The sequence below is a fragment of the Oryctolagus cuniculus genome, chromosome Y (genome assembly GCF_051225735.1).
Source record: "Oryctolagus cuniculus isolate XC-2025 breed Fujian yellow rabbit chromosome Y, ASM5122573v1, whole genome shotgun sequence".
In the NCBI taxonomy this organism is placed as follows: domain Eukaryota; kingdom Metazoa; phylum Chordata; class Mammalia; order Lagomorpha; family Leporidae; genus Oryctolagus; species Oryctolagus cuniculus.
In genome coordinates, this window is record NC_142889.1 from 1,128,057 (window position 1) to 1,142,355 (window position 14,299).

The 14,299-nt window shown below is 49.6% G+C and overlaps 1 protein-coding gene across 2 annotated transcripts in view; it reads left to right on the top strand.

The window, feature by feature from the left end:
* LOC149119093 (glycine receptor subunit alpha-2-like) overlaps window positions 1-2,124 on the top strand; it is a 53,837-nt gene extending 51,713 nt beyond the window's left edge. The window contains exon 5 of one of the 2 annotated variants that reach the window (XM_089325046.1): window positions 1,576-2,031. In XM_089325046.1, the coding sequence (XP_089181172.1) occupies window positions 1,576-1,803 (228 nt within the window). In that variant the 3' untranslated portion in view covers window positions 1,804-2,031. Of the gene's footprint in view, window positions 1-1,575 lie in introns of both variants that reach the window. The other variant, XM_089325047.1, reaches the window with a different exon arrangement.
* The last annotated feature ends 12,175 nt before the right edge of the window (window positions 2,125-14,299 follow it).

Sequence of the window (14,299 nt, forward strand, 5' to 3'; positions counted from 1 at the left end):
GCCCATTCCCTGGGGGGTCCAGTGAGCACAGAGGATGGGATGAAAGTAAGACTAGACCCCAAATGGCACCCTCTTGAGTCTGAGAATTTGCTATGCAGATCTGGTATAATCCCAAGCAAGTTTTTCCACGGAGAAGTTTATGCAATGGAAAAGCTCATTATATTCTTTTAATAGCCTAGCCTTTCCTGATGATCTGGGTTTCCATGATTAATTAGTAGTTCGTAACTATTTGATTATTAGCCTTGTTTTTTCCAACACTGAATACTTTTACCAGAACTTCTAGCTCCAAAATATTCTATGAGCCTGATCATCATTCTGACTGCTCGTACAGTCGCAGGAATTTGAATAGTTTAGTAAATTGGTAAAAGGGATTCATTGAAGCTCTTTTCCATACATCCGAATCTTTACAACTTAGCTATTCTTTTCCTTTTGGTCCTGAGAGAATTAACTCTAGCTGGCCATCCTGAGATCATCTTCACAGCACCTGGTAGAGTGGCCAACCATCCTTGTTTGTCTGGGGTTGAGGAGAATCTCAGGCAAGCCAGGACAAATCATTATAGTGAGATAAACAATACCAAAATCCAGGTGCCAAATATGCGGACATGAAGAAAATGAGGATAAAAAGTTAAAAAGAGAATAAGAGTAAATGAGTAGATATCATTGCAAGTAACAACAATTATCAAGAACTATTGACTCGGAAGCCATAGTCTCACCTGACTAAAGAACATGGCTGAAACCTCAGAGTCCAGATTATCAAATGAAGCAACACACTCTGTGAACCTAAAGACCTTTGAATAGAGGTATCTAGGAGAGCAGTCATTAACCCAGACTGATTAACTAGCCCAGAAGGAAACTCCCAGAACAAGTGGGAATGCCTGAGTTGTACCTGAGGCTTCTACAAGGGAGAACACCTTTGTCAGAAAGTGTTCAGCTTGAGAATACATGAAAAAAATGTTTGGCGGAAGCATGAATATGGCTAGTATAGATACAACGCATTCAGAGGAATGATGAAATATTTAAGAATTTCAAAAGTAAGTAGCTATGAGGGAATTATTTTGTCAATGTGAAAAATGTTAAGGTTTTTGCTGATGGATACAAAAAATATTGCCCTATCATTTCACCATTTCATAAGATTTTCACTACCAAAATTGCAGAGTGGGTTTCCTTCTGCCCCCAGCATCTAAGCAGAAAGACACTAAAGATCATTTCAAACCCGATTTGGAAAATGAATCCGTTTTATTTAACACTAAGGCCATCACAGCTGACTTGTGTACTCATTGTTACCTTTTCCATAGCAAAAGAAGGTGGGGTTGGTATGACTTCCTCCCAGATGAGTAGTTTAAACAAAAGGTTCCAACTGGTGCTCTGGTTTGCTTACGTTTTTTTGTTTCTTTCCTCCCTCTGTCTGCACTCCTAACAGGAGTGGTTTATTTTGACGGATATTTATACAGCCTGGTTTACCCAGACCCCAGTGCTATCTGTATTCAATAAGAGAAAAGGGCGAGAGGGAAATGCAGATGGACTGCTTAGGCCAAGGTGGGCAGTAAGTGACTCTTGTGGGTGACTTTTCCGTAGGACTATCGAGTGAACATTTTTCTGAGACAACAATGGAATGATTCACGGCTGGCATACAGTGAGTACCCAGATGACTCCCTGGACTTGGACCCATCTATGCTAGACTCCATTTGGAAACCAGATTTGTTCTTTGCCAATGAGAAGGGTGCCAACTTCCATGATGTCACCACTGACAACAAATTGCTACGGATTTCAAAAAATGGCAAAGTGCTGTACAGTATCAGGTAAGTCTCCATTGGCTGTGTCTGTTCACTTCACCATATCTCTGTTGGCCAAAAGCTGCCTGATTCTGTAGGGCAGAATCATATGAACACTTGACTTTTGTGGTTTTTTATTTATCATTTGAATCTGTTGGTGGACAGTGCCAGAAATTCCCACGATTTCATAAGCCTGAGTCTCCACAATAAAAATGTCTGATAGAATAGTAGGCAGGTGATGATAGTGCATAAATGCCTCCACAAATGTGTTTTTGGTGGCTTCAATAGAGAAAGTAAGGCTTTTTAGTTCCATCATCACTGAATATAATGTAAAAATTTCCATTTTTTCTCATTCCCACACTTCTGCCATTCTGTAACTAACTACACATAAAAAAAAAAAATCAATTGTTCAGCATGGTCACTGACAGCATACACACCGTGGGCTAGGTGAGTAGAGACCTGGTTCTAATCTAATCTCAGCTGTGCTTCTAACTAAACATACAACTTTGACCTTTTAATTTGGCTTGGGCTTGGGAAAAATAATTCCTGAAGTCCATTTTTGCTTTTATATTTACATGGTCTTCTCCAAAATCTTTACCACAACAGGCTCAAAATAGTCTCCCTTTTCTGAACTCTAATGTCAGTTTCTCTGTGACTCTGTAAGGCTCTTACTTTTTCCTGCCTTATATTTTTGGCTATGTCTGTATGTGAGTATAGCATAAGAACATGGATTTTTGGAATAATATAAAATCAAACCTAAATTTGGTCACTAAGTTACATAACCTGTAATGCTGAGTTACCTTCGCTGAAAATGAGAAACACCAGATTTATCTCCGAGTATTCTTGTGAGAATGAGTGATGGAGATGTCAGAAAGTATTTTCTGGAAATAATCAACAATGGGTATTGGAAATTTTGCTGGCCGAACTGCCTCTACGGCATCTACTCCACTCTGTCCTTTTAGCTCAAAATCAACTATAGATAATAAGCAAACAATTGAGTGTGGCTATATTTCAGTAAAATTTTATTTACAAAAACAGGTAGCAGAAAAATATAGTCTAGTAGCTGTAATTGTCCACCATAAATAAATACAATAATTGTTGATAAAAATAAAAAGAAACTAGCATTAAAAAGCTTTCAAAAAATCAGCACTTTTAAAATAGTAAACTCTTCGAGGCCAAGATACTTGGTTTTGCCTCTTTTGTAACATTTTCTAAAGGGCTAACAGTATACCGTATATGAGAGGCACTTAATTTATTGAGTGACTATTAACATTTTAAAGGTCTTTTGCATTATCTCCCCTTTTCTCAATTTTATTACAAAGAAAATCCTTGCAAATAATTTTCACACATTTGTAGACTCGTCAACATCACAACCTCATTTAACAACTCTAAAATTTGTGTGTATGCATCTCTGAGTTGTCGCTCCCCCTCTTCATGGAGGAACGACACAGGACCCTGCGTTGTTCTTTCGTCTGCTCGGCCCTCCCCGGGTTTGCTGCTGGTTCTTCCCGGGTTGGCTACTGTCCCTTCCACCTCCGTGGAAGGGCGGTTCCCCCTGGCCACATTCCCCACTTCTGCGGGGGAGCGGCACACCGCCGGCCGGCTTTCTCGGGGGCTGCACAGGTGTTCCTTCAGATAGATGTTCCCCTTAGATGTTCCCCGTGCATGCCGTCTCTCTCCTCCTTTATATTCCTCCTCCGCCAATCCTAACTCGGCTGCCCACATGCTGAGTACGCTGCTCTCCAATCAGGAGCAAGTCCTACAGTTTATTGGCTGAACTGGAGGCAGCTGTGTAGAAGCTGTTTTCTTCTCCCCCAGCGCCATATTGTGGGAGAGCAGATGCATAGAATAAGTCTTAATTCCAGTAACAGTATAGTCCGAGTTGCTCCCCACACTGAGTATATCTATATATGCATTTGTTTACATCACTCTTATATCTGAATAATTTCTCAATGTGCTAATGGCCAACAGCTCCAATGTCTTGTGAAATGCAAGAGGTTGCTCGTTTGTAAAAGGTGGCAAAGTCATTGTCTACAAAAAGAACCAGGGGACTTTTCCTAATGCTACTTCATTTTTAAGGAAACATGGAACATTCCGCATGGTGCAGCATTTGTTTGGTACAAGATGCAGAATTGAGCATGACCTAAGTTGATGTGACCTGATGAAATGGGACATATGTAGAGCATGGTGCTGGGAAGGAGTTATAAAAAGCAGCACAGGGTATCAGCTGCTTCAGCGAATCCTCTGGGCCTTGGGTGGCGTTTGCTCTGGTAAATACCCAGCCATCAAGCACTGGTGAAAGAAAAGCAGGTTGTTGTTATGGTTTTCCTTCTATTCGATGATGGGCTTCTCATTCCCCAACGGTGAAGGATAGCACACTCCTCTGACCTAGATCCAGAGGCATTTCTTATAACTCTGGCTCCTGGGGATAGCATATTACAGGCTCTGGAATGTCCTAACAATTGTTTTTGATTGGACAGGGTTTGTCCTACAGCAGGCTGATTTAGACTATTCCTTCATTGTGGGCATTTGCTGAAATCAGAGGAAAAATCCTTGGGGAAGAAGAAGTGGAGATGTCACTTTAAGAAAACACACATTCTTGGCAGATTTCAACTGCAGGAATCTAATTATTGGCCTGGAAGGGTTTTCAATGAGCCAGTCACTGTGCTGAGCCTAAAGATCCAGAGCTGAATAACATGTGGCCCCTGCCCTGGAAGGGTTCCAGTCTAATTAGGCAAGTGGATGCATGATAAATTAAATAACTGGACTAAGTAGGAAACAAGGAAATGGAAGTGGCTCTAATTCTGCAAATGAATTGTGTGACACAAGTATTGTTAGAATTTAGGATTCACTCCCATACTCCTGTTTGAGTTACAGGACTGTTTAACTAGAGGCCAAGGAATAACTAGAGCTAATATTTGCTGGATTCAATATATGCAATATAATAAATTAATGTAAATGTGAGGACATAATGGGCTCGTGGTGGACAAGATTAAAGAAAAAAGGAGAAGCCGGCACCCCGGCTCAATAGGTTAATCCTCCACCTTGCGGCGCCAGCACACCAGGTTCTAGTCCCAGTCAGGGCACCGGATTCTGTCCCGGTTGCCCCTCTTCCAGGCCAGCTCTCTGCTGTGGCCAGGGAGTGCAGTGGAGGATGGCCCAAGTCCGTGGGCCCTGCACCCCCTGGGAGACCAGGAAAAGCACCTGGCTCCTGCCATCGGATCAGCGCGGTGTGCCGGCCGCGGCGGCCATTGGAGGGTGAACCAACGGCAAAGGAAGACCTTTCTCTCTGTCTCTCTCACTGTCCACTCTGCCTGTCAAAAAAAAAAAAAGGAGAAGGTGAGCATTACTGGAGAAAAGCATCTTGTCCATGTTACTTCTTGCTGATATTTGTTTGCTTCATTTAAATCCTATTGCTTCTGAAAATTTTGTGGGAATTCTGACTTTATAAAAATATAAGATTTTTCTTTAAAATTTGAAGTCTCTTTGAAAATATCTAGTCCAACACCCTTGTCCTACTGATGAAATGGCTTCCTTTAGAAGTTAGGTGAGTCAAATAATTAGGAAAGGTAGGACAAGGATCAAAATTTTGGACTTCTGTTTCAATGCTATTGTCTTGTACCCCATATAACCTCTTCATTTATCCCAACTTAGGTCAAATACATAAATAAATACAATTCCAAAGATGTATCATTTTGGAAGGAACCTTTTTAGGAGGGTGTTTAGGAGCATAAGATATAAAGATGAAAACGTGGAGTGTCTTAAATTTTATAAATATCTGACAAAGCTGTTTAAATTCAAAATGAAATAATTTTCTATCCAATAGGGAGATCTCATTTATAATTTCATATAGCCTATGTACCTTACAGAGCATATCTACTTCTTGTAAATTTTTGCTATCCCAGGGATCAAAGGGCTGAAGAGATTCTAAAATCATTAGGTTAACCTCCTGCCTTTAGGCAGCCTGCTGAGAACTCATTCTATTTTTTATTTTTATTTTCAATTGATATATAATAATTGAAAAGACCTTCAGAAGAGATTTTGAATTCTGTCTTTAGATTTTATAAGGATAACAAGTTCCAGTGACATTGCAAAGAAATGATTTTTATATGACTTAAATTACATGTGCCGAAGCTTGAATCAGTGGCTTTTGCTTCCATCTGTTAATATGATAAAAAAAATTCCCACAATTTTTTGAAAGACAGAAGGCTTACCTTACTACTTCTTGCTTTAAACACTTCTGCCCCACCAGAATTAGTGTTTGTTTACAGTTTGGGGCACCTACTCTGAACCCTGTGTGTTGAACACTATCCTTGTTACTTCTGATACTATAGGAGATACAGGCTTTAGAGTCAAACACCCTTGGGAATGAGTCTCTGGTTCCAATGCTAGCTGTATGATTTACAGGAATTTGCTATTTTTTGGGACCTCTATGCTCAACTTTGAAAAATAGATAATTTAGTTATGAGCATTAGTAGAAAACAGTGTGTTATATGCCTAGACACTCAAGATGTCATTGCCATACGTTCTAGGGCTCTTAATATTGTCTTGAAATCTAAGCATCGTGCATTATGTTCTAGCCTCTAAAATTAAGTAAACTGACAAAAATAGATCCCTACAAACTCAAAACCTAAAGGACACAACTGATACACGCACTCTTTGGGTATGATCCTATATTTAGTAGCAGTTCTTAACCTGAAGACTAGGTGAAAATCCAAGGGTTCTTTGAACCTCTCAAAAAGTGCCTGGGTATCTTGTATGCCAGGATATTTAAGCTCTTTTATGCTTTGCTTGTTTAGAAAAAAAAAAAGGTCCTTATCTTTACTAAAGTGGCTATGACCCTCCAAATGTTAGCAACTTACTCCTAGATTTAGTGCATACTCCCATGTGAAGTTATTAAGGAACTATTGTTCGCCTCCAGTGTCTTATTTGACTGACCATGTGCCTGGGGGACTCAGCGTCCTCCAACTACAGAGAACACCCCAAATCACCAATAACTGTGGCATTGTTGCTCCATAGTGGCATCCCATTTCTCCAAGGCATCTGCTCACCTCGACATCAACATCCATCTGATCTAAAATGTATTCCTTTATGGCATTGAAAGTGATTTTCTTGTTAATACATTTTGAGTCAATTCGCAACCCCAGGTGTTGATGATTCAGCGTGCCACCTTCTCAGTAGTACATGAGTTTTAACAGAGAACTCTTGGGGAGTGACAGCACTTTTCCCTCTGATGGTAGATTACAGGCACCACTAAGATAGATGAGTGCTGATTTTTAATACTTCCAACAGTGCCCCCCAAACAATCCTGTGTAAAGACCAACTCTACCTACACAGATAAAAGGCCAGCTTTTCTCACATGGCCTCCCATTATTGACTCAGCCTATGATGTAGGATGTAGGAACTGATGTAGGAACTTCAAAAGATTCTAACTTTAGTTATAGGATCATTTTATGGCATAGGAAAAGAAAGCATCCTATTTAGATGTCAGAGCTGAAAATGAAATGCACAGTGAACTAAGACCTGCCTAAATATTATCATTGGTGATGCTTTGGTTATCTTACTCTAACTTTTGATTGAACATATAAACCTGTATTTTCTATCAGAAAGCAGCTGTGGAAGGCTGTAATTTCTTCTCTATGTACATATTTGGGCCATGTTTATCATTATCCTATAATCCAGGCAAAATTACATTCTCATTTCCCAACTCTGTGTCCAAATCCTCATTAGTTTTGTGACTTGACTTAATACAGTAATTAATGACTGTAACATACGTGCCCACGTCAGAATGAAGCAGCAAGTCTTCAGGGAAGTGCTGGGTAATGCCATGGAAACCACAATGTGTGGGGAGCAACCCGGACTAGACTAAGTTACTCAAATTAAGACTTATTATATGCATCTGCTCTCCCACAATATGGCGCTGGGAGAGAAGAAAACAGCTTCTACACAGCTGCCTCCAGTTCAGCCAATAAACTGTAGGACTTGCTCCTGATTGGAGAGCAGTGTACTCGGCGTGTGGGCAGCCGAGTTAGGATTGGCGGAGGAGGACTATAAAGGAGGAGAGAGACGGCATGCACCAGGAACATCTAAGGGGAACATCTATCTGAAGGAACACCTGTGCAGCCCCCGAGAGAGCCGGCCGGCGGTGTGCCGCTCCCCTGCGGAAGTGGGGAAAGTGGCCAGGGGGAACCGCCCTTCCACGGAGGTGGAAGGGACAGTAGCCAACCCGGGAAGAACCAGCAGCAAACCCAGGGAGGGCCGAGCAGACGAAAGAACAGCGCAGGGTTCTGTGTCGTTCCTCCACGAAGAGGGGGAGCGACATAATGGTGCCGTGACTCGGATATGAAGCCTAGGCAGGGCTTAGTGTCGTTCCTCCACGAAGAGGGGGAGCGACATAATGGTGCCGTGACTCGGATATGAAGCCTAGGCAGGGTTTAGTGTCGTTCCTCCATGAAGAGGGGGAGCGACATAATGGTGCCGTGACTCGGATAGGAAACCTGACTCGGATAGAAAACCTAGGACGGATAGGAAACCTAGCTCGGATAGGAAACTTAGGACGGATATGAAACTTAGGAGGGAAGAAACGGGAAGAGCTGGGAAAATACCGGAGAGAGAGACTAGCAAACAGCCTAGGGAAAAGCCGGACGAAAAAGGTGCCAGAAAAAGCTATTGAAAGCCTAGGCATAGACTCAGATACGGACTACGGGGGGAAGCTGGGAGAAATCTCTAAGGTCGAAAGCGAAAGTGAAAGCTAGAACAAACAGACTCGGATGCGGACTGTGGGGAGAGGCCAGGAGAAATGAGGGAGGAGTATTGTTGGAAGAAAGCTTGGGGAAACATACCGGGTAGAGAAAAATGTTAGGGAAATTGAAGCCGCGGGGGGCAGGCCGAGGCAGAGACGAAAGCCACTTTGGGATTCTCAAGTTAGCCCGGGAATAGGGGGCGAAAAGTTGAAACCAGAAGCTGAAACGTGAGCCAGATTGGGATCCGTCTGATTAGCCCGGGGAGCAAAGGACGGGAAGCCAAATCGTGGGGCGGAGACGTGAGCTGGGTTGAATTCGCCAGGCTAGCCCGGGGAACTTAGATTGAATGCTAGTGGCGGAGACGTAAGCTACGCTGTGTGACTCGCGGAGGCTGCCGCGCGCAGACAGAGCGTGCGGGGCTCAAGTAGATAGGGAACGCTGGGCTAAGTGCGAGACCGTGGAGTGTGCGCGCAAAGCCGAGCCGCGCATATGAGAGAGGCGCGGGCTGAAGCAGCTCAGAGCCAGAAAGCCGCCGAGAAGCAGCCTCGGGGCGGGCACCGCCGGGAAGCCGCAGGGATAAGAGAAACAGAAGTTTAGAAGTAAAATGAGAGAAATAGGAATGCTGGAAGATAGAAGTAAAATGGGAGAAATAGGAATGCCCGGAGATAGAGAAATAGAAAGGCCTCCCCTCAACATGGCAATGAGAAAGCTTGGATTTGGTCTGCCTGATTAGGGAGGCGATGAGCACCTGCGGCGGCTAGCAGCTTATGCGCCGCAGGTCACCGAAGACAGGCACGAATTAACATCAATAAGGCCTCCCCACAACACTGCAATGTGAGAGCTTGGATTCGGTCTGCCTGATTAAGTGAGGCGATGAGCACCTGCGGGCGGCTAGCAGCTTATGCGCCGCAGGTCATCGAAGACAGGCACGAATTAACATCAGTAAGGCCTCCCCACAATACAGCAATTAGGAGGCTTGGATTTGGTCTGCCTGATTAAGGAGGTAAGCACCAGCAGATGGCTCGACCAGAGTGTGAGCCGCAGGTCACCGAACACAGGCACGCATCAGCGCCTAAAAACCTCCTCACAACATGGCGAAGAGAGGACCCGGATTCGGTTTGCCTGATTGATAGGACTTGTAAGCACCTGTGGGCAACTCTAGCAAGTAGAGCAGAGTGTGTGCCGCGGGACACCGAAGACAGGCGCGTATCAACGCCAAAAAATAAAAAGAAAGGGGGATCTGTGGGGAGCAGCCCGGACTGGACTGAGTTACTGGAATTAAGACTTATTCTATGCATCTGCTCTCCCACAATATGGCGCTGGGAGAGAAGTAAACAGCTTCCGCACAGCTGCCTCCAGTTCAACCAATAAACTGTGGGACTTGCTCCTGATTGGAGAGCAGCGTACTCGGGGTGTGGGCAGCCGAGTTGGGATTGGCGGAGGAGGACTATAAAGGAGGAGAGAGACGGCATGCACGAGGAACATCTAAGAGGAACATCTAAGGGGAACATCTAAGGGGAACACCTGTGCAGCCCCCGAGAGAGCCGGCCGGCGGTGTGCCGCTCCCCTGTGGAAGTGGGGAAAGTGGCCAGGGGGAACTGCCCTTCCACGGAGGTGGAAGGGACGGTAGCCAACCCGGGAAGAACCAGCAGCAAACCCGGGGAGGGCTGAGCAGACGAAAGAACAGTGCAGGGTCCTGTGTCGTTCCTCCACGAAGAGGGGGAGCGAGAGGAGCTTAAGGGTGTGGGGTTCTGGCGGGAGACTGGCAGGTTCCGGGTGCCGTTAGGGGCGTCAGGAGAGCTAAGGGGCTGGGTTTTGATAGCAAACTGACAGATTTCTGGTTCAGTCAGTGGACCCGCGAGGGAGCGACGGGTGTGGGGTTCTGGCTGCAGACTGACAGGTTCCCTGTCCAGTCAGGGGTACTCAGTGGAGCTTCAGGGGGTGGGGTTATGGTGGCAGACTGACCGGTTCCTGGTCGTGAATGGATAGGCAGGGGAGCTAAGGGGGTGGAGTTCTGAACAGACTGAGGTTTCCCGGTCCCATCAGGGGCAGGCAGGGGAGCTGAGGATGTGGGGTTCTGGCCACAGACTGACGAGTTCACAGTCCTCTCAGGGGCATGCTGGGGAACTAACAAGGTGGGGTTCTCTGTGCTGACTGACAGGTGTCCGGTCCTGTCAGGGGCACTCAGTGGAGCCTAAGAGGGTGGGGGTTCTGGCTGCAGCCTGACAGTATGGACGGCCCAGTATGGACAGGCAGGGCAACTAAGGACCCTGGTTTCCTGCCGCAGCCTGACAGTTCCAAGTACCGTCAGGGGCATGTGGGGAGCTGGCGAGTGGGGGTTCTAGATGCTAGCTAACAGGTTCCTCATCCAGTCAGGGGCATTCAGTGGATCCTAAGGGAGTGGGTTTCTGGCTGCAGACCGAGAGGTTCCCCGTCCCATCAGGGGCAGGCAGGGGAGCTCAGGGGGTGGGGTCCTGGCGGCAGACTGACAGGTTCCCCGTCCAGTCAGGGGCAGAAGGAGCGCCGAGGGGCTGGGGTTTAGGCGGGAGACTGACAGGTTCCCGGTCCAATCAGGGACAGGCAGGGGAGCCTAAAGGGGTGGGTTTCTGGCGGGAGACTGACAGGTTCCCGGTCCAATCAGGGGCAGGCAGGGGAGCTAAGGGGGTGGGGTTTAGGCGGGAGACTGACAGGTTCCCGGTCCAGGCAGGGGCAGGAAAGGGAACCAAGGAGGTGGGGTTCTGGCGGGAGACTGACAGGGTCCCGTCCAGTCTGGGGCAGGCAGGACCGCCAAGGGGGTGGGGTGCTGGCGGCAGAGTGACAGTTTCCCGGTGCAGTTGTGGGCCGGCAGGGGAGCTAAGGCCTTGGGGTTTGGGCGCAGACTGACAGGTTCCTGGTCCAGTCAGGGGCAGGAAGGGGACCCAAGGAGGTGGGGTTCTGGCGGGAGACTGACAGGTTGCGGGTCCATCAGGGGCAGGCAGAGGAGCTGAGGTGGTGGGTTTCTGGTCGTACACTGAGAGCTTCCCGGTCCCGTCAGTGGCAGTCAGGGGAGCCAGTGAGCTGTGGTTTGAGCGGCAGACTGACAGGTTCCAGGTCCACTGGGGTAGGGAGGGGAGCTGAGGAGGTGGGGTTCTGGCTGCAGACTTGGAGGTTCCGGGTCCCATCGGGGCAGGCAGAGGAGACGAGGTGGGGTCCAGGCTGCAGAAAGAGAGATTCCTCGTCCAGCAGGGGCAGGCAGAGCAGATAAGGAGGTGGGGTTCTGGCCACAGACTGACAGGTTCTGGACCAGGAACCTGTCAGTCTGCGCCCAAACCCCAAGGCCTTAGCTCCCCTGCCGGCCCACAACTGGACGGGACCCTGTCAGTCTCCCGCCAGAACCCCACCTCCTTGGCTCCCCTGCCAGCTCCTGACTCGGACCAAAAGCTGCCCGTCGTCAACCAGAACCCCGCATCCCTAGCTCCCCTGCCTGCCCCTGCCTGGACCGGGAACCTGTCAGTCTCCCGCCAGAACCCCACCCCCTTAGCTCCCCTGCCTGCCCCTGATTGGACCGGGATCCTGTCAGTCTCCCGCCTAAACCCCAGCCCCTCGGCGCTCCTTCTGCCCCTGACTGGACGGGGAACCTGTCAGTCTCCCGCCAGAAACCCACCCCCTTAGCTCCCCTGCCTGCCCCTGCCTGGACCGGGAACCTGTCAGTCTCCCGCCAGAAACCCACCCCTTTAGGCTCCACTGCCTGCGCTGATTGGACCGGGATCCTGTTAGTCTCCCGCCTAAACCCCAGCCCCTCGGCGCTCCTTATGCCCCTGACTGGACGGGGAACCTGTCAGTCTCCCGCCAGAAACCCACCCCCTTAGCTCCCCTGCCTGCCCCTGCCTGGACCGGGAACCTGTCAGTCTCCCGCCAGAAACCCACCCCTTTAGGCTCCACTGCCTGCCCCTGATTGGACCGAGATCCTGTCAGTCTCCCGCCTAAACCCCACCCCCTCGTCGCTCCTTCTACCCCTGACTGGACGGGGAAACTGTCAGTCTCCCCCCTAAACCCCACCCCTTTAGCGGTCCCCTGCCTGCCCCTGACCGGACGGGGAACCTGTCAGTCTCCCGCCTAAACCCCACCCTCTTGGCGCTATTTCTGCCCCTGACTGGACAGGGAACCTGTCAGTCTCCCGCCAGAAAACCACCCCCTTGGCGCTATTTCTGCCCCTGACTGGAAGGGGAACCTGTCAGTCTCCCGCCTAAACCCCACCCTCTTGGCGCTATTTCTGCCCCTGATTGGACAGGGAACCTGTCAGTCTCCCGCCAGAAACCCACCCCCTCGGCGCTCCTTCTGCCCCTGACCGGACGGGGAACCTGTCAGTCTCCCGACTAAACCCCACCCTCTTGGCGCTATTTCTGCCCCTGACTGGACGGGGAACCTGTCAGTCTCCCGCCAGAATCCCACCCCCTTAGCTCCCCTTCCTGCCCCTGATTGGACCGGAATCCTGTCAGTCTCCCGCCTAAACCCCAGCCCCTCGGCGCTCCTTCTGCCCCTGACCGGACGAGGAACCTGTCAGTCTCCCGCATAAACGCCACCCTCCTGGCGCTATTTCTGCCCCTGACTGGACGGGGAACCTGTCAGTCTCCCGCCTAAACCCCACCCCCTTGGCGGTGCTGCCTGCCCCTGACTGGACCGGGATCCTGTCAGTCTCCCGCCAGCACCCCACCCCCTTGGCGCTCCTTCTGCCCCTGACTGGACGGGGAACCTGTCAGTCTCCCGCCTAAACCACACCCCCTTGGCGGTGCTGCCTGCCCCTGACTGGACCGGGATCCTGTCAGTCTCCCGCCAGCACCCCACCCCCTTAGCGCTCCTGCTGCCCCTAACGCGACCCGGAAGCTGCCGGAGGGCGCCTCCTCCCGCCCTCTGCACTGCCGCTAATGACTTTTTCCAGTGCGCGCTCAGAACGCCACCTCCTTCCTCGCCGGTGGCTGCCTGGCCTCCCTGGACGAGTGAGGCGCAGGTCTAGGTTCAGAACCTCGCCCTCTGCCCGGCCCTGACTGGCTCTGCTGGATGAGGAGGAACAGTCCGGCCTGTCCCGCCCGTGCTGGGCGCGGGCAGGCAGCGTGGCAGAAGACAGGTTCTGGGCTCCTACTGCGCGTTCCTCCTCCCAGACAAGGGCAGGCAGGGCCAAGCTACAGGGCGAGGTTCTGGCGGACGGACAGGCGGGTACGCGCCCGCTCAGGGGCTGCCAGGGACGTGCGGGACCCAGACCCGAAGCTGCCCCGTCCGGTCCGAGCTGGACATGGGCGGGACGACTGCCGCGTGGTGCGCGCAGACGTCACTTCCCGCGTCCAGTCAGGAGCCGCGAGGGGCGTGGCTCGAGGCGGTTCCTTTCCACACCATTTCCGCCCCGAGCCGCAGAAACAGGGCGACACAACCACTCAGCATCTGATTGGCAACGGAGTCTGAGACCGCGTGAAGCCAATGGCTGCCCGACCTGTCACTCAGACGAGCCCAGCCGCAGAGCGCCCTGCCGCTGAGGCTTTGGGGAGTTGTAGTCTGCCCGGTCCACCCTGTCCAAGCAGAGGGTGGCTGGGCAATGTGAAACCAGGAAATATGGCCCACAGATGATAACAGGAAAATGATAGCTCAGGTCAGGAAAATTAGGCCTCACAGCTTTTTTTTTTTTTTTTGAAAGAAAAGAAAGCTTTCTCAGCTCTTACATATAGAATTTCCGCCCCGAGCAGACGCCTCCGAAACAGGAAGCACACACCCACCCCGCGTCTGAGTGGTCCGGAGTCTGAGACCGGGGAAGCC